We start from the raw sequence: 22,285 nt of genomic DNA, 5'->3' as shown, positions 1-22,285 counted from the left end.
CGGATCACCCTCTTCTTGGCTGTGGGTTTGCACAGTCACAGGGTTCTTGGCACTGGAGTACCAACCGAGCTTCAGCTCTAAGGCCGCTGTCCCCGGGGCGTGCGCACCAGGGGCGCGCCAGGCCGGGATGGGCGGGCCGGGTGCGGGTGCGCGCTCCCGGGGGCGCGGCGCTGCCAATCGCAGACAAAGGCCGCCCAACAGATCATGTGGTACCGCGGGAGGAAGTGCGGCTTGTTTTCCCGGCTAGGCTCTGGAGCGGCGGGCGCGGCGCGATGCGCGGGTACCGGGGAGCGAACGGATGCGAGCCCCGATGAAGCTCGAGCGGCCCCAGCCTGATGGAGGCGCCTCCGTGGGAGCCGGTGCGCAATGATTCCCTGCCTCCCACGCTGAGCCCCGCGGTGCCGCCCTACGTGAAGCTCGGCCTCACCGCGGTCTACACCGCTTTCTACGCGCTTCTCTTCGTGTTCATCTATGCACAGCTCTGGCTGGTGCTGCGCTACCGTCACAAGCGGCTCAGCTACCAGAGCGTCTTCCTCTTTCTTTGCCTCTTCTGGGCCTCGCTGCGTACTGTGCTCTTCTCCTTTTACTTCCGAGACTTCGTGGCGGCCAACTCGTTCAGCCCTTTCGTCTTCTGGCTGCTCTACTGCTTCCCGGTGTGTCTACAGTTCTTCACCCTCACGCTCATGAACTTGTACTTCACGCAGGTGAGAAACGCTCACCTACCCGGGTAGTCCACCATCCTCCGGGAGGGGGCAGGTCTCCTCGGCTGCAGATGGAGAGGGTCAGGGCGAGGCGTGGGTCCTGGGGTCCTGAGACCATCCATCCCATCTGCGGGCCCTATTCTCAGGGACCCCTCCACCCTGGCTGTTCCCAGACGTAGGGAGAACCCACTGGGTACCGGGAGACTTCTGTGCACATCGCATTCGGTGCTGATGTAAGGGGTGCCTGAATTTTACTTTTCCCTGTCTCCCCTGCTCATCTCTAGACACCTTCCCCCTAGTCTGGAAGGCCATCTACGTGTTGGCTCCACTTTGGGGCCAGGCACAGCCTGTTGGAAGTAATGATGGGACAGGCTCGGTTTTGATGAGATATTTATTTTGAACCTTCGGGATTAGGAATCCTACTGCACTGTAAATTAGTAACTCATTCCACAGGATTGCTTCACCAGGGCAGTCTGGTGGCACACCCAACTCCGCAGTTGCAGGAGGCTTTTGACTTGCTATCTGAGCTCATCGGAGAAGCCCCAAGAAATAAGCCATAAAATTGAACCTGGACTCTTTTACAGGACCAGCAGCTTCGTTTTATGAGACCTGTAGTTAATAAGCGAAAGGGTTGCACGAGGGCTCTTGCGGCTGTCTTAATGAAAGTACAGTGATTGCAGAAGGCTTTACAAGCACCGAGTAAAGCATTTCTCAAACGCTTAATGATACTGATGTTGTCCTTGCTGACTCCAGTTCCCTTTAGATTTCCAGGCACTAAAATGCCCATTTTCCATAGTAGTCTGCCCAAGGGGCAAGCTCTTATTGTGTCACCTGTTGGCCGTGATTTTCATATCTTCTTCTTGGCTGAGGCCCCGTGCCAGCAGGCATTCCGTGCCTTTGAACAGTATCTCTGTTTTTCAAAAGAAAATGTTATTGAGGAACAGATAATGGTCCTTTTTGGAGTGCAGGTCAGTGGCACAATGAATAATGGGTCTGACTAGCTAGAGTCACAGTTGTTCTTGTAGAGTGGAAACTGCTGATTGAAAATTAGGGAGAAATGTTTTTGACCTAACAAATACTAGGTGTGTTGATACATACCTGAAATCCTAGTACTTGAGTGGCAGCAGGAAGATCAGGGGTTCTAGGCTAGCCTCAGCTACACTGCAAATTTAGGGCTAGCCTGGGATATGTGAGACTCTGTGGGAAATCTAAAGGAAGGAGGGTGTGGTGGTTCATACCTCTGATCTTAGAACTTGGGTGGTTGAGCCAGGAAGATTGCTTTGAGTTCCAGGGTAGCCTAAGCTATAGCATAAGACCCTGCTTCCCTCCCCAGTCAAATGTGATATTTAGTCGAGTATGCATCTACATATATCTTAATATTGAATAATAATATATGTATTCAGTCTCTGCTTGGAGACTTCTAGTGGTCCTGTGAGTCAGCATATTTTCCAGTACAGGGGAATAGGCATGGCCCGTCAGAGTCCTCCTGTTAAACTCCCATCCAGGCCATTGGGCTTTGGGATACATAGTTTTTGTAACTGAATGAAAATGGGGTGGTTCCTGCAAGAGTCAGGTAAGGTGGTGTCACCTGGAAAACCAAGTCTCAGATGGAGATCTTATCTCTTGTCCCTTTTGAGTACATTGCCCTGGCTTTCTGGCAGTCACATGCCAAGCCTGCCCTTACAAGTCAGATTAGGGGCCGGCCGGCCGGCACATTTTCTGCACCATCTGCTGGTTGTTGAGTAAATGCTGAGCAAGGGGAAAAGTGACCAGGCAGACAGCCACTGGTCTGAAGGCCCCTAGTCACTATCCTTGTTTCCTTTATGTACCCTCAGGGTAGGAGGATACTCTAGGAAGGGGCATTTTGTCTGAGGATTCAGAGAGCAAGTAGGAGAAGGTGGGCAATCGGGGCATTCCTAGCTTCCTGACAAGAATTCTGGTCCTTTTGGAGAGTTAGAAAGTTGGCTGGCTTTTGGATTCCAGCCTGCTGGGCTGAAATGTAGATTTCCAAGGATCTCATCTCACACCATGTAAACCCACAAGTGCAGGGGAGAGCATGACTACCAATTAAGTGTGTTTTGGCTGGGCCTGGTAGTGCTTGTCTGTGGTCTCAGCAAGTGGTAGGTGGAGACTGGAGGGTTTCTGAAAGTTCAAGACCAGCCTAGACTACAGGGTGAGACTTATCTCAGTCGCCCTAAAAATATTCAAATCCAGTTAGGATGATAAAATATGCACACTTGCCAGTCATGAATTAAAGGACGGAAGCGAGGGAGGGCTGGGGTGCTTGTGTAGGGCAATGCCTACATCCCCAGAGATGGAGGTCCTAAGGCAGGAGGCTGGGTAGGAGGAGGCTTATGGGGTAGAAATGATCAAGAAGAGAGTCTGGGAGGTAGAGGAAGCTGCCTCCTGTTGTCATGTCCTTACACCTGGAACACTAATGTCACTTAGCCTTCCTTATATCCATGACATGTTTCTCCTCCCACCCAAGACTCAGAAAGAGAAGGTATTACCTGTAATGTGAAATGTGAGTCGTCATCCCAGGTGGAATGGCCCCCATCCCTGGAATGCCCCATGGTATTTTTGTTGTACACACACACACACACACACACACACACACACACACACACACACACACGGGGTGGGGGGGAGAGAAACAGTTTGGAGAAGGGTGTGTCCTGCTCTCAGCCTGTTGCTCTCCTTTGAGGGCCTGTCAGGGGAGCAGTGCCTTGCTTGGTAGCTCAACCTGTCTACCCTGGTCCTGCCCTGTCTCTGCCTCTGTGGGTGACTACTTTGTTTACAAGAAGGGCTTTAGTTTCCTTCTGGCCTACTCTCTGATTCTTTTGCATGAAGCCTTAGGAGTAGTAGGATCCCCTCTATTGTTTAACCACACAGATGCTAGACTGTGTGCCTAACCTACTAGTATCTTCTGGATTCCCCATTTGGGCCTCTTCCCCTACTGAAAACTGAGTCAGAATCAGGCTCCACAGGACTCGTAGCAAGTCACCTTACTCTGATATCTATGCCTATTGGACCCACAGATTCTCAAGCTGGCAAATGTCTGTTGTGGCTCCTCAGGGACCCTGAAGGAGATGCTCTCATGCCAGTGGGCTTATAAGGCTCTCCATTTCAGCCTCACTTTCTGATATAGCCAGAAAGATGGAGGGGCAGCCGGTGACTGGCTTGACCTGCTAATTGGAAGATAGCTGTATCAGTGTGAGTGTATGCTATCCCTAAATCTTTGGGCTCTATTTGGTATACAGGGTATTAAGGACCTGTTTTTCCCAGTGGTGAATCCTTGTACCAACTCCATGGGACAGCTGAGTTGCACACAGCTTGCAGGAGAGGGCCAGGCATACACAGAAGTCGTGGACCAGAAGTGTGCTGAGCACTACATCAGATCATTTTCTTCACAATTCAGGCAGGGTGGGGCTTTGACACTGAGGCCTGAGAAAGTTTCTGTGCTTGGGACATTACTGGGTTATACGGGCAGATGGTCCAAAGCAAAAGGCCTCAGCTGCTTGCATGGGGAAGGCCTATTTTCACAGCACAGGCTGAAGGTCATGAGGCTGTTGGGGCTCTGAAATCCTGGTTGCTGTATGTACCAGACACCCTAGAAATTTCTACTCCAGGACTTTAATGTTATAGACTCCTGAGGTTGGTTGGTTAAGATAAGTACAGGCTTTTTTCTTGAACCCTTTGACAAGGTCCTGCCATGGGAGGAGTGAGCCTCTGTGTGGGAGAGGTATGGTGGCGAATGGACACTGACTTGGGAAATAGGAGACATCAGAAAATCAAGTCTGCAGACTATGTCACCACACCACCAGGAAAATGGGGTAGCAGATTTTGGACTGCGTGCATTCTTGTTATGGCGTTGAGCAATCAGTTCAGTCAAAAATTAACTATTAAATACCTGTGTGGGCTGGCGAGATGGCTCAGTGGTTAAGAGGACTGACTGCTCTTCCAGAGGTCCTGAGTTCAAATCCCAGCAACCACATGGTGGTTCACAACCATTTGTAATGGGATTCGATACTCTCTTCTGGTGTACATGAAGACAGTTACAGTGTACTTACATATAATAAATAAATAAATCTTAAAAAAAAATATCTGGGTTGGGGATTTGGCTCAGTGGTAGAGCGCTTGCCTAGCAACCGCAAGGCCCTGGGTTCGGTCCCCAGCTCCGGAAAAAAAAAAAAAAACCAAAAAAAAACCTGTTGTATGTTGGACCTCTGGGAGTTGGGAGGGGGAAGCCTCTAGGCTTCTTGGTGATTGTATGATCTAAAGCTTGGGAAACAGACAAGGCAGATCTTGCTGACTCCCAGGTATCTCATGTCAGAGCTGGAACTATGCCTAGTCTTGGCTGTGCACTACACGTAACCCAGATGCTCTTGACCCTTGCGACCACCTCTCAGGCTCTTGGTCAGCCAGAGCGTGAATTTCTTTTTTGTTTAAAGATTTATTTATTATATATAAGTACAGACACACCAGAAGAGGGCATCAGATCTCATTACAGATGGCTGTGAGCCACCATGCGGTTGTTGGGATTTGAGCTCAGGACCTCTGGAAGAGCAGTCTTAATCACTGAGCCATCTCTCCAGTACCCCCACCCCCACCCCTGTGTGCATTTCTTAGTGCACATTTGTACAGCTGCATGTGTGAGCACAGGAGCAAGGTGTTGCTGAAATTGTATGTACTGAGTGCTCCCTGTGTGCCTGCTTACCTGTCAGTGCCTGCGTGCATCTGTGAGAAGTTGTTTGTGTGTGCATGCTTGTGTGTATGTGTGTATACAGATGCCTGCAAGCACATGTACCTGTGTGTGTACCTGTGTGCTGAATGTGAACTCATATATATGTCAACGTGCATGCTTGTGTATATGCCTGTGTGTGTGCCCCTGTGTACATCTGTGAAAGCTTGCCTGTGTATACATGCTTGTCCATATCTTGGATGTATACTCTGGTGTGTGGACACCTATGTGTCCTATATATCCATGCTTATGTGCATCTTTGGGTATACGCTTGCCGTGCATGCTTGTATGTGTCTCTCAATATCAGTTTGTCGACATGTGTGTGCCTTTGCATATTTGCATGGGCTAGTGTTTGGATAGCTATGTGACCCGTGTGTGCACGTGCGTGTGCGTGTGCGTGTGCGTGCGTGCGTGCGTGTGTGTGTGTGTGTGTGTGTGTGTGTGTGTGTGTGTGTGTTTGTGGTGTATTTTTCTGTGTGCCTACTCACGGAGAGCCTGCATTTACTGCCAGTTCTCCTGCTCCCAGTGCCTCCTGGGTAGAACCTCCTGTCTGAGGCAGGCCAGGCTCCTCTGTTATCCCCTCAGTCCTGTCTTTGTCTGTTTTTTGAGACAACCTCACCACATTGTCAAGGTTGGCCTTGAATTTGCCAAATACCCTAGGCAGCCCTTGAACTCTTGACTCAGGCTCTTGAGAAGCAGCTGGGATAGTAAGCCTAGGTTACCAGATGTAATTTTAACATCTTTATTCTCTGCATGTTGTTTCCTCCCATTCCCCAAACTTCCTTTGAGTGCTTGGCCCTCTGGGAACAGGCAGACACCTCCCACTGTATTTTGTGGTTCAAATCCTTTGACCTTGACTTCCCTCAGAGGCTTGGCTGAGAAAACTGCACAATAGTAGTCACTCTTGGGAGCTAAGTCCCTGCTTTTCCACTGTCTCAAGTTGGTGTCATTGTTTGGATGAGTTTGGTGACCCATGCCAGGGTGCATCCGCCAGCAGCATACCCAGGCTTACCTGCCAGGCCCCATCCCTGACGCCTGTCCATTGGATGTTCCTCCTGCCAGCTTCTCAGCTCTGAGACCAGCATGGGAGTGAGCTGAAGCAGGACAGGGAGCATAAGAGGGACTGAGCAGCCTGTTATTGCCCCAGGAGGCACTCTGTAGCCTCACCTTCCTGTCAGGATCCAGGCTTTGGGGAAGATCCAGTCTTCTGTCTACTTCCTTCAGCCCTTGGTTACCTTGAATTTCCTTGTGAGAAGGAAGCCACTTCCAGATTGGAAGTCTTGCCAGTCTTGAACTTCAGCTGGGCAGGGCTCCTATGACAGAAAAATAGCTGTACCTAGTTCTCAAGCAGCATCTCTGGGGGCTGCAGAGACTCAGAGATTCTAATTCATTCTTCAGCCGAGGTTGAGGTCTGCCTGGGAGGGATGAGCGAAGCCTAGTAGTTTCCTCTCCAAGACGCTCATTCCCCAGACATCCTGTGAAGATGGTGAGAAAGGAAGGGATGACAGAATGGCCAGGACTGCAGCCTGTGGCCACATGTGGTCTCTGTCACACATCCCTTTTACCCCTTTATTGTATTTTTAAATAGTGCTTATAAAGGTAAAGACATCCTTAACACACAGGTTTTAAAATAGCCTCTAGGGTGGACGTGGTCAGTGACCTGCAGTTGGCTTGCTGGCCCTGGGGTTAGGGTTACTGCAGTTGTCTAGCCCTGGGGTTGGGACAAACCTGTTTGTTTTCCTAGCTCTGGGAAACAAACGCCTTTATTTTGTGGGGTCTGCTGAAGTAAGTCCTGTAGGTCAAGAGTATGACTCATTCAGAGTTTCTACTGTAATTTAGTATCACCAAAGGAGGGACCACACTTCCAGCCTACCACGCCTCGGGGGACAAATCACGTCTAACGCAGCTCTCATTAAGGAGTCACTCTTTCCTCTTCAAGTCAGCCTCAGCCACCACCACCTCTTCTCTATGGACATTACATATGAGAGCGACCCCCTGTGTCTTGCTTCTCTCACTTAGTATGTTATTTATTTGATAATTTCACAGTGCTGGGGATTGGTCCTAGGTCCTCCCATATGCCACGTAAGTATGTCCATTAAGCTAGATCCTCAGTTCCCTTTTTACTTCTTTTTTTTTTTTTTTTTTTTTTTTGGTTCTTTTTTTCGGAGCTGGGGACCGAACCCAGGGCCTTGAGCTTCCTAGATAAGCCCTCTACCACTGAGCTAAATCCCCAGCCCCTTCTTTTTTTTTTAAAAAAGATTTATTTATTTATTATATATAAGTACACTGTAGCTGTCTTCAGACACACCAGAAGAGGGCATCGGATCTCATTACAGATGGTTGTAAGCCACCATGTGGTTGCTGGGATTTGAACTCAGGACCTCTGGAAGAGCATTCAGTGCTCTTAACCACTGAGCTGTCTCTCCAGCCCCCCTTTTTACTTCTTATTTCAAGGCAGGGTTTCCCTGTGTTGTCTGAGCTATCTTGAATTCATGCTGTAGTCCAGGCAGGCTAAGTTGTGATCCTTGTGTCTCATCTTCCCAAGTAGCTAGGATGATGGGCCCATACCACAAGGCAAAGCTGCCTTTTGACTTGGAACCAGCTGCCCTTACTTTAGTGCCTTTCCTTATTTCTCTGTTGTGATCTGGGCTTGTCCCTTCTCTACTGATGGCTGTTCCTACTCAGTAGCTGGACCTGCTAACACAGGCCTGTTAACCCTGCCATGCAAGAGATTGAGGCAGAAGGACTAACATTTTAAGGCCTCCCTGGGCTACAGAATGAGTTCAAGGCTAGCTTGGGCAGCTTGGTAAGACATTGTCTTCAGATAAAAATGTAGAGAGGTTAGGGATACAGCTCAGTGGAAGACTACTTTATTTAGTATGCACAAGGTCCTATGTTGCATCCCCATAGGAGGAGGCAGGGGGGAGGCCTCAGCCAGACTGCTTCCTCTTCAGGAGTTCCCATAGCTATTATTCACTGTAGAACACGAGGAGGAACACCATCCAACACCGCATGACCCACAGGTCACCAGTTCCTGGGAAAATCTAAAAATCTCCATGTTTGCCTTGTTCTGAAGCAGAATGTTACTCTATCAAAGGAAACCTGGGCACTTTTCATGCTAACTTGTTTTGTGTTTTTTTGCAAATTTTGCTTTCCACGAAGGAATCTTGTGGTAAGATATAGGGTATTACTGCTGCATGCTGGCCAAGTGACCCTCTTTTGTGGAGCCCTTGGGCTTGACTAACTGGCTCCTATTGTGGGAGAAACACATCCAAGGGTTAATCTCCCTTGGACCATTGTGGCAGTCAAGCAGCCCTGGCTACTGAATTGAAGCTATGATTATAGCTCTGTGAGAAGATGATTGTAATGGCCTGTCACTCCTGGGACTGAGGAGAGATCCCCTGACAGAGGTTGTCCTCAGTTGTTAGTCTCCACACCAAGGCAGATGGACAGTGTTCCCCCTAGTTAGCTCGGGACACGCAGGGCAGAGCTCAGACTGAAGCTGCCCTTGAGGCCGCTAGCCCACCTCTGCCTCTCTCCATTGGACAGGTAGAAGTATGCACGACACCTTAGAAGGAGGCCACAGTGATACCCATGGACACCCAAGGACAGAGGGTGCAGACATCTCTGGGAAAGCACTCAGATGAGTGTGCCACTCTGGTTAGATGACAGATGCTGAGTCCACACAGAACAACAGTGTTCCTGGGCTCAGCATGTTTGCCCCTGAATCGGGCTCTCAGCAGACCAGACAGGGAGAAGCAGCATTTGGTGTGTCTTTGGGTTCAACTTGAAGAGCTTTCCATAGGAGAATGGCCTTGAAGTCCCTGTGTCACCCATGCTGGCCTCAAGCTCATCATCTTCCCATTGCAGACTCTGTAAGACTAGAATTACAGACATGTACCACCACATCCAGCTCTAACTGCCCTTCTTAGGTGATAGAGCATCCCTAAGGGACCAAGGATGTTTTCGCCTTAGGGGACTATGTGTACAGCATAGCCTGGGCAGGCCAGTAAGCTCCACTGTCACAGACACAGGTGTAGGTGTGGATTGCAGACACGTCACCCCCCCCTCCCGAGACCCAGGATCATTAGCCATATCTCCCGTCTGGAAGAAGACAATTAGCAAAGAATGCAAAAGCACATTCTTACTTTGCTATCTTGCAGTGGTGACCTTGGCTGCAGATCCCCTACAGTGACTCTGAATTCTTCAGGGAATCTTGTAGGAGGGGCACACTCTGCACCTGATTTCAGGGACCCTGGCTGTGTCCCATCCTGCACTGTGAAGGGGGAAGCTCAGTGCCTGTAGCTGTACACCCTGAAGCAATGGGATGATGGCTGGTGCTGGGAGGCAGTGGAGGAAGGAGGAGAACCAGGGCCTCTGGGTTTATGTAATTTTCCCCAGTCTACCAGGAAGTGGGCAGTGCAGCAGGGCCATGAGTAGAAACCCATGTGCCTCTGAGTCCAACACCTGAATCAGATGAGAGTTCTTTTTATGGTCAAGAAAGCATCCAGGCTAGTCTTTTAACATTTAGAATCACGGTTTGGAGACACGTCTAATGATACACAATCCTGGTAGCCATATAAGGCTAGCACAGGCTTACATGGTACCTATCAGGAGGCAGGAGTTTGTCTAACCCCTTTACACACTTGACTTACTTGGGCCTCAGAAACATGCCAGGCAGGTGCCGTTATCCATCGTAGGATGCTTGATGAACAGCAAGGTCAGGTACCTTATCCCAGATGCACAGCCGGTAGCTGTGCTAGCTAGGTTCAAGCCTAGATTCAGCACAAAACTTCCCACTCTTATCCTAAATGTTCCTCTGCTTGAGATGGATATGCGCCGGTGGCCCGTGGAGACACAGTAGTGTGGAACTAGGTGAAAAAGTAAGGATTAGAGAGCTTTGTGTTCTGAGTGTTGTCTCAGGCGGATGAAGAAGGCTGTGGGAGGTATGGATGTATATGTAAGAAATGCAGACCTGTGTGTAACAGTTTGTTTCTGTATACGTCAGCCGTTCTCAACCTGTGGATCATGACCCCTTTGGGTATGAATGATCTTTTCATGGGGCTTGCCTAAGGCCATCGGAAAACATATATTCACATTGCAACTCATAAAAGTAGCAAAATTATAATTATGAAGGAGCAACAGAAATAATTTTTTTTTTTTTTTGGTTCTTTTTTTCAGAGCTGGGGACCGAACCCAGGGCCTTGCGCTTCCTAGGCAAGTGCTCTACCACTGAGCTAAATCCCCAACCCCAACAGAAATAATTTTATGGTTGTGGGTCACCACAACATGAACTGTATTAAAGGCTTGCAGCCTTGGGAAGGTTAGGAACTACTGGCTTACCTATGCCTAGTGAAAGTATAAGCCTGCCTGGATCAAAAACATGAGCCTCAGGGACAAGATCATCCTGGAAGGGAACAGAATCAAGCAGGGCTTAGCTGGCAGTTGTGGTGAGTTTATTTATTAAAGATAAAACAGAACCAGAGAGATGGGGATTCCTGGAAGTTCTGTGGCTAATCATCCTAGCTTAATTGGAAATTGCCAGATTTAGTGAGAGACACTCTCAAAAGATAGTCAAAGAATGATTTAGGAAGGAAGGAAGACTCATAATGTTGACCATGTGTGTGCACGTACACATGCATGTACACTTGCGCGCGCGCGCGCGCGCGCACACACACACACACACACACACACACACACACACACATGCACACTTGGAACAGGTTACTATTGGAAGTGAGTGGTAGGTACATGAATGATTCTCTGTGCAGGCATATGGAACATTTTGAAATAAAATGTTTAAGTGGCTGGGGATTGCATGCACACACTTACAAACCTGTGTGCACACTACCAGCTTCCAGGTACTCCCAGGGGGGCTCCTGGGGCTTCAGCCCACAGGCAGGGTCATAGCCTGCAGAAGGTGAGAGATTGTGCTGTGTCTCCTAAGCCAGTCTTTTTCTAGGACAACATTTCATGAAGTTGGGTACAGAACTAGGGGCTCGTAGGAAGGTTGATTTTTGGAAGGATGTTGCAGGGCAAGGTTTCCATGAAAGACTTCCTTTTGGTGGAGATGGGTGATTTGGAGACAGGGTCTTGATATGCAGCCCAGGCTCAAACCTGCTTCAGTCTTTCAAATGCTGGGATTACAAGTGTGTCCTGAAACCCCCCCCCCCCAAAAGTGTAAGTTAGGAAACATGGAGGATCCTTGGTTGGCACAGCTGTGTCTCTGGGGACAGCAGGTTTGCAAAGGATATCATCACACACTGAAATGTAGGTCGTGTGGGCCATCTCTACCAGGACCAACTAACGTGACAGTAGTGAATGTGAATGTCAACTCTAAGCAGTGGTTGAAAACACATGCCATCAGGAGTTCAAGGGCATGAGCCAGTCTGTGACATCAACAGCCGGTGATTTATTAGGGGAGAGAGGCAGAGGTCAGCCATTTCTCAAAAGAACTGCGTCACTGGCAGGTCCCTGGTACTCCCTTTTTCCTCTAGAAGGATGTGGCAAAGGGCCTAGGGTTCCTGAGGAGTTTTAAGGTTACCTGTATTTGGAGGGGGTCAGAAAATCATGCAGAATCCCACCATCCAGGATTCCTGAATTCCATCATCATCAGCTGGAGCTTCTTAAGGCTGGGACTCAGATATACAGCCATCAGCATAGAGAAGTTATTGAGTGCCATCTAAGGCATGTGAAACTCTGTCCTGGTCCTGCTAGGGCAGACTGTACCTGGGTGAGACTTTGTTACTCTCCACCCTTCCCTTTCCTCTCGCTGGAGACGGAATCTGAGTCATTTTGGTTGTGAGGTGAGTATACTGTCACCGAACTGTACACCTAGCCCCCTTCTTACTTTCTGTTCTGAGACAGGATCTCACCCATTTGTCCAGGCAGACATTGAACTTGGATCATCTCTCCTTGGCCTACTAAGTGGCTTGCATCATCAATGCTCAGCTCCTGGTAGAATGTAAAGCAGATGAAGCAGGCTGTGGCAGTGTGAGCCTGTAAGCCAAGTGCCTGAGAGACGGAGGCAGGAGGATTGGATGCTAAGTGACCCCCCACCCCACCCCAATAATAACAGAAGGAGCTGATGAAGCTAAGCAAAAACTAAAAGGAGCTTTTAAAAGCCCTTTGAAACTTTTGGAAAGCCCCTTTGCAAACTAGGTGGTGGGGGTGGAACATGCTTTTAATCCCAGCACATGGGAGGCAGAGGAAAGGGGATCTCTGAGTTCAAGGCCAGCCTGGTTTACAGAGCAAGTCAGGGCCACACAGAGAAACCATGTTTATACACACACACACACACACACACACACACACACACACACACACACACACACACACACACAGCCCCTTTACTCCTTTACTTCTGTCATGGAAGAGGCCAGAGGTGACAGGCCTATGGAGTCTCTGGTGAGACTGGTGTGACCTCTCTCTTCTTTAGGCCACTTCTGTTCCCTTTCTTTCCCACTGTGGGGGATCCCCTAAAAGCCCTGGTCTCCTGGTTGAGAGAGGAAAGAGGAAATGCCCATTTCCGGATTGGGTCTCCGGGAGCCTGTCTTAGTCACTGTTCCATTGCTGAAGGAGCACATGACCAAGGCAACTCATAAAAGAAAGCATTTATTCGGAGGCTTGCTTACAGTTCCAGAGGTCTTTTAGTCTATTATCACCATGGCAGAGAGCAAGGTAGCACAGTGGCAGGCATGGAACTGGAGAAGGTAGCTGATAGTACGGATCCCCAGGCAGCAGAGAGGAGGGGAGAGGGAGAGGAGGGAGAGGAGGGGCACACTTCTTCCAAGAAGCCCACACCTCTCAGTCCGTTCAAAAACAGTTCCACTCCTTGGTGACTGAGCATTCAAATATTCGACTTTATGGGGTGGGGTAGGGGGTGCCTTTGTGAGCCCATGCTAATGCATATCTCCCCTCTGAGAGACCAGGCACACAAAGGTATAGTGTACCTTTACCCTAGTGGCTAGGTTTTCATCCATTTGTTCATTCATTCAATCATTCATTCATGCTCTTAAAATATGACAATAAAACATAAGAAAAAACAAAAACTACCACCTCAAAGTTGGACGAGGCAGATCAACAGAAGGAAAAGAGCCCAAGAGAAGACGTAAAAATGAGAGACCCACTCATCCCCACACTCGGGAATCCCATACAAACACTAAACTGGAAGCCATGATACATGCACAGAGGGCCTGGTGCGGACCCATGCAGGTCCTGTGTGTGCTACCTCAGTCTCTATGAGTGCGTATGAGCTCATGTGGACTTGGAGGGCCTTGTTCCCTTGTCTTCTGCCCTCTCTGGCATTTAAATTCTTTCTGCCTCTTCCCCATGGTGTTGCTGAGCTCTGAGGAGAGGGATTTCTTGGAGACATTCTGTTTAAGGCTGAGTGTTCCAAGTTCTCCCCCCCTCCCCCTGTGATGTCTGGCTGTGGGTCTCTATATTTATTCCCTTCTGCTGCAGGAAGAAGCTTCTCTGATGATGGCTGAACAAAGCAGTGATCTATGAATATAGCAGAATATCTTTAGAAGTTGTTTTATCAACACCACCCCCCTTTAGACTAGTATTACTTGTTTTTTTTGTTTTTTTTTTCCGGAGCTGGGGACCGAACTCAGGGCCTTGCGCATGCTAGGCAAGCGCTCTACCACCGAGCTAAATCCCCAACCCCATTACTTGGTTTTTAACATAAGCCCCTGGACTATCCAGTCTCAGGTTCGTGGTTACCCAGGCAGTGCCAAGTACGGGTCTTATCTCATGGAGTGGGTCTTAAAGGTCAAAGGTCAAATCAGTTATTGGTTACTTCCATAGGCTTTGTGCCACCATTACCCTAGTATATCTTTTTTTTTTTTAAATCTATTGACTTGATTTATTTATTTATTAAGTACACTGTCGCTGTCTTCGGACACACCAGAAAAGGGAATCAGATGGCTGTGAGCCACCATGTGGTTGCTGGGATTTGAACTCAGGACCTCTGGAAGAGCATTCAGTGCTCTTAACCGCCATCTCTCCAGCCCTACCCTACTATATCTTATGGATAGTATTGTAGATAAAGGGTTAGTGGTCAGCTTGGTGTTCACAGTTCTCTTTTGGTAGAGTACAGAGGATCTTCCTGGAATGTAGGGAATGAAGGCTCTGTGTGGGCACCAGCTGGACATGCCCATGTTCAGTGAATTGTGCAGGCGTTGTCTTCAGCAGTGGGGCCCTGCTGTCAGTTTGTGGAGAGCAACCTATAACAAACTATAGTCTTGGTAACATCCTGGGTTGTTAAGAGATTCCCATGGGGTCCCTTTGGCCAACAACTCAATTAGATGTAAACCAAACCCTGGTTCTGGATGCTTTTTTTAGTGACAAGAGATGGCCAGTTGGGACTCTTTCTCCTTATGGGGGGGGGGGGCACTCTTTTTCAAACCATCTTAGAGGCCACAGCCTGACTACTCCATCCCTTTGCTGTGTATCTGCCTCTACCCTGCTCAGATCTCCCAGTTGTAAAATTTTAACAAGGTCCTCACACCCTCAAATAACCTTTGTCTTACATGTCACCTGCATACATTTTTGAAGGGTGATTACGTCCAAATTTGACTCACGGCTCCCACTTCCCTCTGCCTGTGGTTTCGGGTGTGTACTTTCATTCAGGCCCTCCCCAGCTGCCAAGCCTGGTGACCACAGTCCATACTGTCTGACTCCCAGCACATATAACAACCCTCCTGGTCCCCACACTTCATCAGATTGACCTTGACTGCTGAAGAGACCCCGTGACGACTCCTGGTTCCTTTTTGCTCTTTTCTGGAAACAAAACAAAACAAAACAAACAAAAAAACCAAAACGACAACCCGAGCTTTATTTACTAAGGGATAATTCACATCTCACGTGATTCTCCTCTTAAAAGGACATTGTATTCACAGAACTGTACAACTGTCACCCCAAAGGAAGCCTTGTGTTCATTAGTGGTCACTTTCTCACCACCTCCCAGCCTAGACACCATTCATCGACAGCATGGCTTTGATTTGCCTGCCAACTCAGTCTTTTCAGTGTTGGCCCTTTGCTTCTGACTTGAGCAGCTCTCACTGAAAACCTTCCATGGCTCTTCCTGGGACGTGTACATTCCCGATCCAGTGCCAGTCTTATGTAGTTCTCCATGCCTTCCTAGTTTCTTCATGCCCCCTACATCTCAACCTCACACCTCCCCATACTTCCCCAGTTCTCTCTCCCCTCCTTCCCTTTCTTCATCCCTCCTCACGTTTGATACCTCTCCTCATCTAATGCCTTCCTACACTCACGGGGTGGCTTGGCACTTCGCCATACCTCCCTACCACCCCTCAAACTCCCAGTCTCCTCAGACCTTCCTATAACCCACACCTCCTCATCCCAGCTCACGTCTGCAGACCTTCCTATATTTCAAATCTCTGACACCCTCTGATATTCTCCTTCCCGTGATACCTCCGTTCATCTCTCACCCCCAACCCCATCCCAGTCTCCTCAGATTTCCTTGCTTGTCCTCAGACCTGGTTAATCTCACGCCTCCCTTCACTTCACACACCCCTAAACCTCACATCTTCTCTTTCCTCTTTTCTCCATACCTCCCCACATCTTTTCATACCACTTGTGCTTATATAGGAGCTTGTCTGTCTGTCTCTGGTGCCTGTCCTGTGCTCAGAGTCCATTGCCTGGCCTGTTAGAATGGTTTTCCTAATCTCTTGTTGAATTCATCCATTAACCTCTTGGTTGGCTGGGGTCTTCCTCCTCTGTCTTTTTTGTATCTGACTTTATATCTATCAGGGTGCCTGTGCTGTCAAAAGCTCTGTAAACTATTATTATTAATCTGTTTGCCTCCCCATCTCCCCCAGAAACTTTCTCTGCTTCCAACTGAGTCCCTGCCAAAGTCATTAGGAATCATGGAGGTGGGTAGCAGGGTAAGAGGTCCCCAGAGACCAGGGAGGTCACTTCAGACTGAATTTTTAGTACTTTCTAATGAAGCCCATGGAGACAGAGTGAGCGCACAGGACAATTTAGATTTATTATTATTATTTTACATCTCATAGTTGTAAAGTTTGGATGTGTATGTCTTTTAATTAACAAGGACAAAGTTTATGTTCAAAATATATTTATATTTATGTGTTGATACATAGAATATGTTATCTGTAGAAAAGTTAGGCCTGGTTCTTCCTCCTAGCCCTATGCTCCCAGAGAAGACTCAGACTCAAAATATATTTACAAATACCTTGGCCATATAGCTAGGCTCTTCTCTGACTAGATCATAACTTAACCCATTTATTTTAATCTACATTCTGCCATGTGGCTGGATACCTGTCACATGCCATGCATCTGTCTTGACAAATCCTTTCAGGCCAGTCTCTCATACTTGACAATATCCCAGAAATCTTTATGCCTCTTGGATGTCCCACCTTCTATTCTTTTTTTTTTTTAATTTTTTTGAAAGATTTATTTATTAAATGTGAGTACACTGTTGCTCTCAGACACAGCAGAAGAGGGCATCAGATCTCATTACAGGTGGTTGTGAGCCACCATGTGGTTGCTGGGGATTGAACTCAGGACCTTTGGGAGAGCAGCCAGTGCTCTTAACCACTGAGCCATCTCTCCAGCCCCCGACTTTTTTTTTTTAATTGACAGGTGATGCATCCATATAATACATGAGGTATTCTCTCCAAAGTTTTCTATCGAATATCCATTCTCACATCACTTACATTGTTTCAGCTTCAAATTGTGAGGAATTGGTGTAAACTTCAGGCAACTTAAGTTTAAGGATGAAGGAAGGGCAAAGCTTGAGTACCCTGGTTGAATTTCGACAAGATATAATTGCCATACATGGAGGGTGGGTAGAACTTTTGTCTTGATCTTTTTATTATATATAAGTACACTGTAGCTGTCTTCAGATACACCAGAAGAGGGCATCAGATCTCATTACAGATGGTTGTGAGCCACCGTGTGGTTGCTGGGAATTGAACTCAGGACCTCTGGAAGAGCAGTCGGGTGGTCTTAACCGCTGAGCCATCTTTCCAGCCCTTGTCTTGATCTTGATGTGACCCTGGCTGTTCTCTTGGGAGAATCATAGTGCTGTTGCTGTAAAGTTATAAAAAATAAATGCTGTCTTTTGCCCCGCACTAGATCTGGCACTGCAGTGCCCCAAGATATCTGGTAGATGTCTTCATCTCAGTCAGCAAAGCCTCTCACCCACTTTGCTCCATCCCATATCACACTGCCGATGGCTTCTCTCTGAGCCTGGCAACAATCTCTCTACCTGTCTAGTTCCCAAGGCAGGTTGCCACCATGCCAGACATACACATCCCAATTCTGTGACAGCCCAGTGTCTCTAGTCACCACATACATACTCTCTTGAACTTAAATCGCCACATGAAAGAACACACAACAAAATAACTTCTGATCCAGTTGATAAAATATAATTGCCCACCTAGACACACAAGTCCCTATACACATCCATCCTTTAAGAACATTCATAACAACCTGTAAATGTGCAGAGAGGAAGCTTAATATTAGCCTCCATGTTCTCTCCACGGCTTCTCCCGCCTCACTCCAGTCTCCTCCTCTCTCTAAAACTTTTCTCCTGCCCATCCTTCCGTCTCGTCCAATGACAGGCCTTGTTCTATCTTGTACCTGCCTGCACCTGTGTGATGACATTCTACATAGTGGTGTCCTTTTATCAGAGTGGCTTCATCTGGGATGACTTCTTCCCTCCAGGCATGAATGAGACTTAGTGGTCAGATGAGTTAGGGTTGGTGAGTCTCCTCTTCTGTTGTGGTGGCTGAGGGGTAGGGCTCTCCTGCTCAGTGTGCTAGTTTATGTCCAGGGGCTAAAACTTGAGTATCATTTAAAACTTGCTCTTCCTAATGATTGTTGGTATTATTGTTGGTATGGTTTCTCTTTCTCAGGCTGCCATGAACATCCCATGTGTACCACAGGGCAGTGTTTCCCTGTGTCTATTCCATGGGAAGCCATTAGGAAGACTGAGTAGTTAAATTTAAGTTTGTAAAACTGCTGTATAGCATATTTCTCTTGAAGATTAATATTATAATAATCTTTTAAAGGCTCTGAGAATTCCTGTAAGGGAACAAGTATTTTATGGACCAGCCAGATAGGTTAGTGGGTAAAGATGTTTGCTACTAAGCCTGACTGCCTGAGTTTGATCCCTGGGAGCCGCATGAGACTCAAGGTTGTTCTTTGATCTCCATCTGCATGCTATGACACATCCCTGCCTATATATATGCACACACAATTTAAGAAACTAAATATTGGGGTTGGGGATTTAGCTCAGTGGTAGAGCGCTTGCCTAGGAAGCGCAAGGCCCTGGGTTCGATCCCCAGCTCCGAAAAAAAGAACCAGAAAAAAAAAAAAACTAAATATTTTTCTAATGTTTCTAAATGTATTTCCTCACATGACCATATTTCCAATTTTCAATAATGTTTATTATTGATTTTGAGTTCTATTGGAATAGTATGACAGGGTCTGTCTCAGAGCTAATTCTCACAGGTGTAGTTGTTGAACTGAAGTGGGTAAATGTTTACAAGGCTCATGTGCTGGAACTGAGAAACCTGTCCTTTACGCAGGACTGGGAAAGGAGTTTTGTGGGTCTCAGCTAGGGTTGTCATATCCCACCTGACTCCATTCAATGTGTCCTTCACTGAAAGTGGGCAGGCAGAGATGCAGGGCCAGAGACTGTTGGAAGCAAAAAATTGTTTCCTTTTTTTTTTTTTTTTTATAAGATGCATAGTTGTTAGGTGGGTTATACTGCCCATGGGACTGTTGGGCTATTTTGTATCTCTTGAGTGAGGACATCATTCTGTAGGTCCCAAGGAAAAAGACATAGTATTCCCCAAGGCTCAGACTGATATAAGACCTCACAGGAGCCCTGGGTTCACTCTGATCCACTCACAGTCTCTTCCATGTATCATTGTGTGACCTTGGTCACGCCTACAGCACATGCTGAGAGCAGAGCTGGTGGCCTAGTCTGAGGCTGAGTAGATATGTACTCCCACCAGCTACAGGTAGGAACTTCTTTATAGTTCTGTATATCTGGGCCCTTTTTCTTTAGTGAGACTGTAAGGCATTGAAGATAGGGCTGGTCTTTGCCTTCTCTTTTCTGACAGCATCCTGCATGGAGCTAAGCCCATTGGATAGGGCCACTTAGTTTTGACCTGGCTGGCAATGCAGTTCCCAGAGGTACTGTGGGTAAGAGCAGGTAATCTCACAGTAAAGTCACCAGAACCTTAGGAACCTGTATCTACAGGTTAGACAGAGTTAATCTCAGTTAGACACAGTACTCAAAGTATATTCTTTGAGCCCCCAGCTGTGGCAAAACCTGATGTATTATCCATGGTACGATCAAACACTGTGTGTGTGTGTGTGTGTGTGTGTGTGTGTGTGTGTGTGACAAAACTTGCTTTGATTGGCCTCAAATTGTTGACTCTCCTGCGTATAGGGATGGTGGGCATATACCACCATGCCTGCTTCAAAAACACTTTTTGAAAACAATATAGTTTCTCTCTTTTCTTTTTTATTTTTAAGATTTATTTATTATGTACAGTGTTATGCCTGCATATATGCCTGTGCACCAGAAGAGGGCGCCAAAGATCCCACTACAGATGGTTGTGAGCCTGTGTGTAGTTGCTGGGAATTGAACTCAGGACCCGTAAGAGCAGTCAGTGCTCTTAACCATTGAGCCATCTCTCCAGCCCCTGTCTTTTCTTCATTGGATATTTTAACAAGGCCTCTTGTTTTTCGGGTTTCTTTTCTTCAGTACTGGGAATTGAACTCAATACTGTACATGTTAGGCAAGTACTTGACCCCTGAGCTATATTGGCAGTCCGTATTTTACTTTTGGAGACAAGGTTTTGCCAAGTTGCTAAAGCCAACCTTAAACTCACTTTGTAGCCTCAGCAGTCCTTGAACCTGGTGCCCTTTTTACCTCAGCCTTCCAGGGACTGTTTCATACTGTCAGGAAAAGTGCCTGATATCTGGCTGTAAAGGGGGGGCGGGGCGCTAAGTGATGGTGACATTTTGTTCCTGTCTATACTCTATGTCCCAACTTCCATATTTTTCTGTCATTGCAGGTGATTTTCAAGGCCAAGTCAAAATATTCTCCAGAATTACTCAAATACAGGTAAGTACCCCAGAATGAACCTGTTTTGCCAGCTGACATCTACACATTTACCCCTCCATAAACACCCAGACAGCCCTGCAGGGGTCCTGTTTGCCTAATAGGATGTTTTCTTGTTCACAAGAGCCTGTACATTGATGGGATTTGCAGGGGGCTTCTGGAGCAGTGCACACACACTGGACACACAAACACACACACACACACACACACACACACACACACACACGCACATACATACAGACATGTACACGCATGCACACACATGCACACACATTTCCTCCAGCTTTGCCTTGCTCTGTCCACCTTCTTCAGCTTCCTGCTTACTGGCTTTGCAGGTGCACACAATCATACTTGCTTCTAACACTAATTTAAAATAATGTAGTTTTTGATAGAGTGCACGGTCTTGCATTCAGTCCCTGGTATGTAAAAATGAGATGCACTGCACTCTTGTGACCTCTGGACTCTGGAGGTGGAAGCAGAGGGACTAGAAGTTCCAAGTCATCTCACCTAGATACCAAGTTTGAGGCTATTCTGGTTTGTTCTAGATGCCGAGGAGAGTGACATGGTCTGGAGGGACCTTGAATGATATGCCGGGTTTATGGGAAAGGTGACTGGGTATGCTTCTCCTGCATTGTCAGAGAAATCAGTCATTCTCCAAAGCTTAGAATGGTTGAATTTGGGTCAGGTATGGTGGTGCACACCTGTAATCTCAGCACTTGGGTGCTGAGGCAGGGTCTTGCATTTGAGGCCTCTCTGTGCCGTGTAGTGAATTTTGAGCTAATCTGGGCTAATGAAACCCCCCATTTCATCAAAGGCAAGCAAGAATAGTCAGGTTTGGCTATGGGGAAGGCCTAAGGGAGGGCTGGGGCACAAGGCATTCTTTGTGTTTTGTGAGCTTGTCCCAAAGCGTTCCACCACCAAGGGCACAAAATGCTGGAGAAGTGAATCATTGTGTCACCAAAGAAATGTTCGTAGATTTCATTTAAATACAATCAACCTTCCTCATCCTTGATTCAACCATTAATGGCTCAAAAATACTAAGAAATGGGCTGACGAGATGGCTCAGTGGGTGAAGGTGCTTGTGCTTGCTGTTAAGCATGATCGATGACCTGAGTTCTATTCCCAGAATCTTTTTTTTTTTCGGAGCTGGGGACCGAACCCAGGGCCTTGTGCTCGCTAGGCAAGTGCTCTACTGCTGAGCTAAATCCCCAACCCCCTATTCCCAGAATCTACATGGTAGAAAGAATTAAGTACCGTACGTTGTCCTCTGATTTCTACCTGTGTGGTGTGGCACATGAACTACACATACATACACACTGCACATACACACAAAATGCCAAAATAACCCCTCAGAAAAATATCAGTACTGAACTATACAGACATTTTTCTTGTCAATTATTTATATAGCATTTATATTATATTGGGTATAATGCATGACATGGACTTGATTCAGGTTTTAGAAAGGACTTATGACAGCAGCACTGGGGCAGGAGAGACTACAACCTGTGCCTTCCCAGGGAGTTCCAGGAACAGTAAAAGTAATGGCTGGGATCTGGAAGCAGGTATGTTAGGGAGGCAGTGGAACCTGAACTCAGAAGTAGAGCCCTGGTCCCAGTCACAGCCCTCTAAACCCACCACACTTTCTCCTTTGCCTCTTCGGTGTCCCTACTCTGCCTTTTGGTATTCGATGTACTTGCCAATTCAGCTTTGCAA

The 22,285-nt window shown here is 47.4% G+C and overlaps 1 protein-coding gene across 4 annotated transcripts in view; it reads left to right on the top strand.

Moving 5' to 3' along the window:
* The first annotated feature begins 233 nt into the window (after window positions 1-233).
* Gpr137b (G protein-coupled receptor 137B) overlaps window positions 234-22,285 on the top strand; it is a 38,496-nt gene continuing 16,444 nt past the window's right edge. For 2 of the 4 annotated variants that reach the window (XR_015640647.1, XM_087589928.1), the window contains exons 1-2: window positions 234-704; window positions 20,526-20,575. Coding sequence is in view for 3 of the 4 variants with exons in the window: in XM_087589928.1 (XP_087446054.1) it covers window positions 336-704; window positions 20,526-20,575 (419 nt within the window). In the remaining variant the exon portion in view is untranslated. 4 annotated transcript variants of the gene reach the window in all.

Source organism: Rattus norvegicus, chromosome 17 (assembly GCF_021556685.1).
Source record: "Rattus norvegicus strain SHRSP/BbbUtx chromosome 17, alternate assembly SHRSP_T2T, whole genome shotgun sequence".
Classification (NCBI taxonomy): Eukaryota; Metazoa; Chordata; class Mammalia; order Rodentia; family Muridae; genus Rattus; species Rattus norvegicus.
The sequence above is the reverse complement of the archived record's forward strand: the minus strand, read 5'-3'. Positions and strand labels throughout refer to the sequence as shown.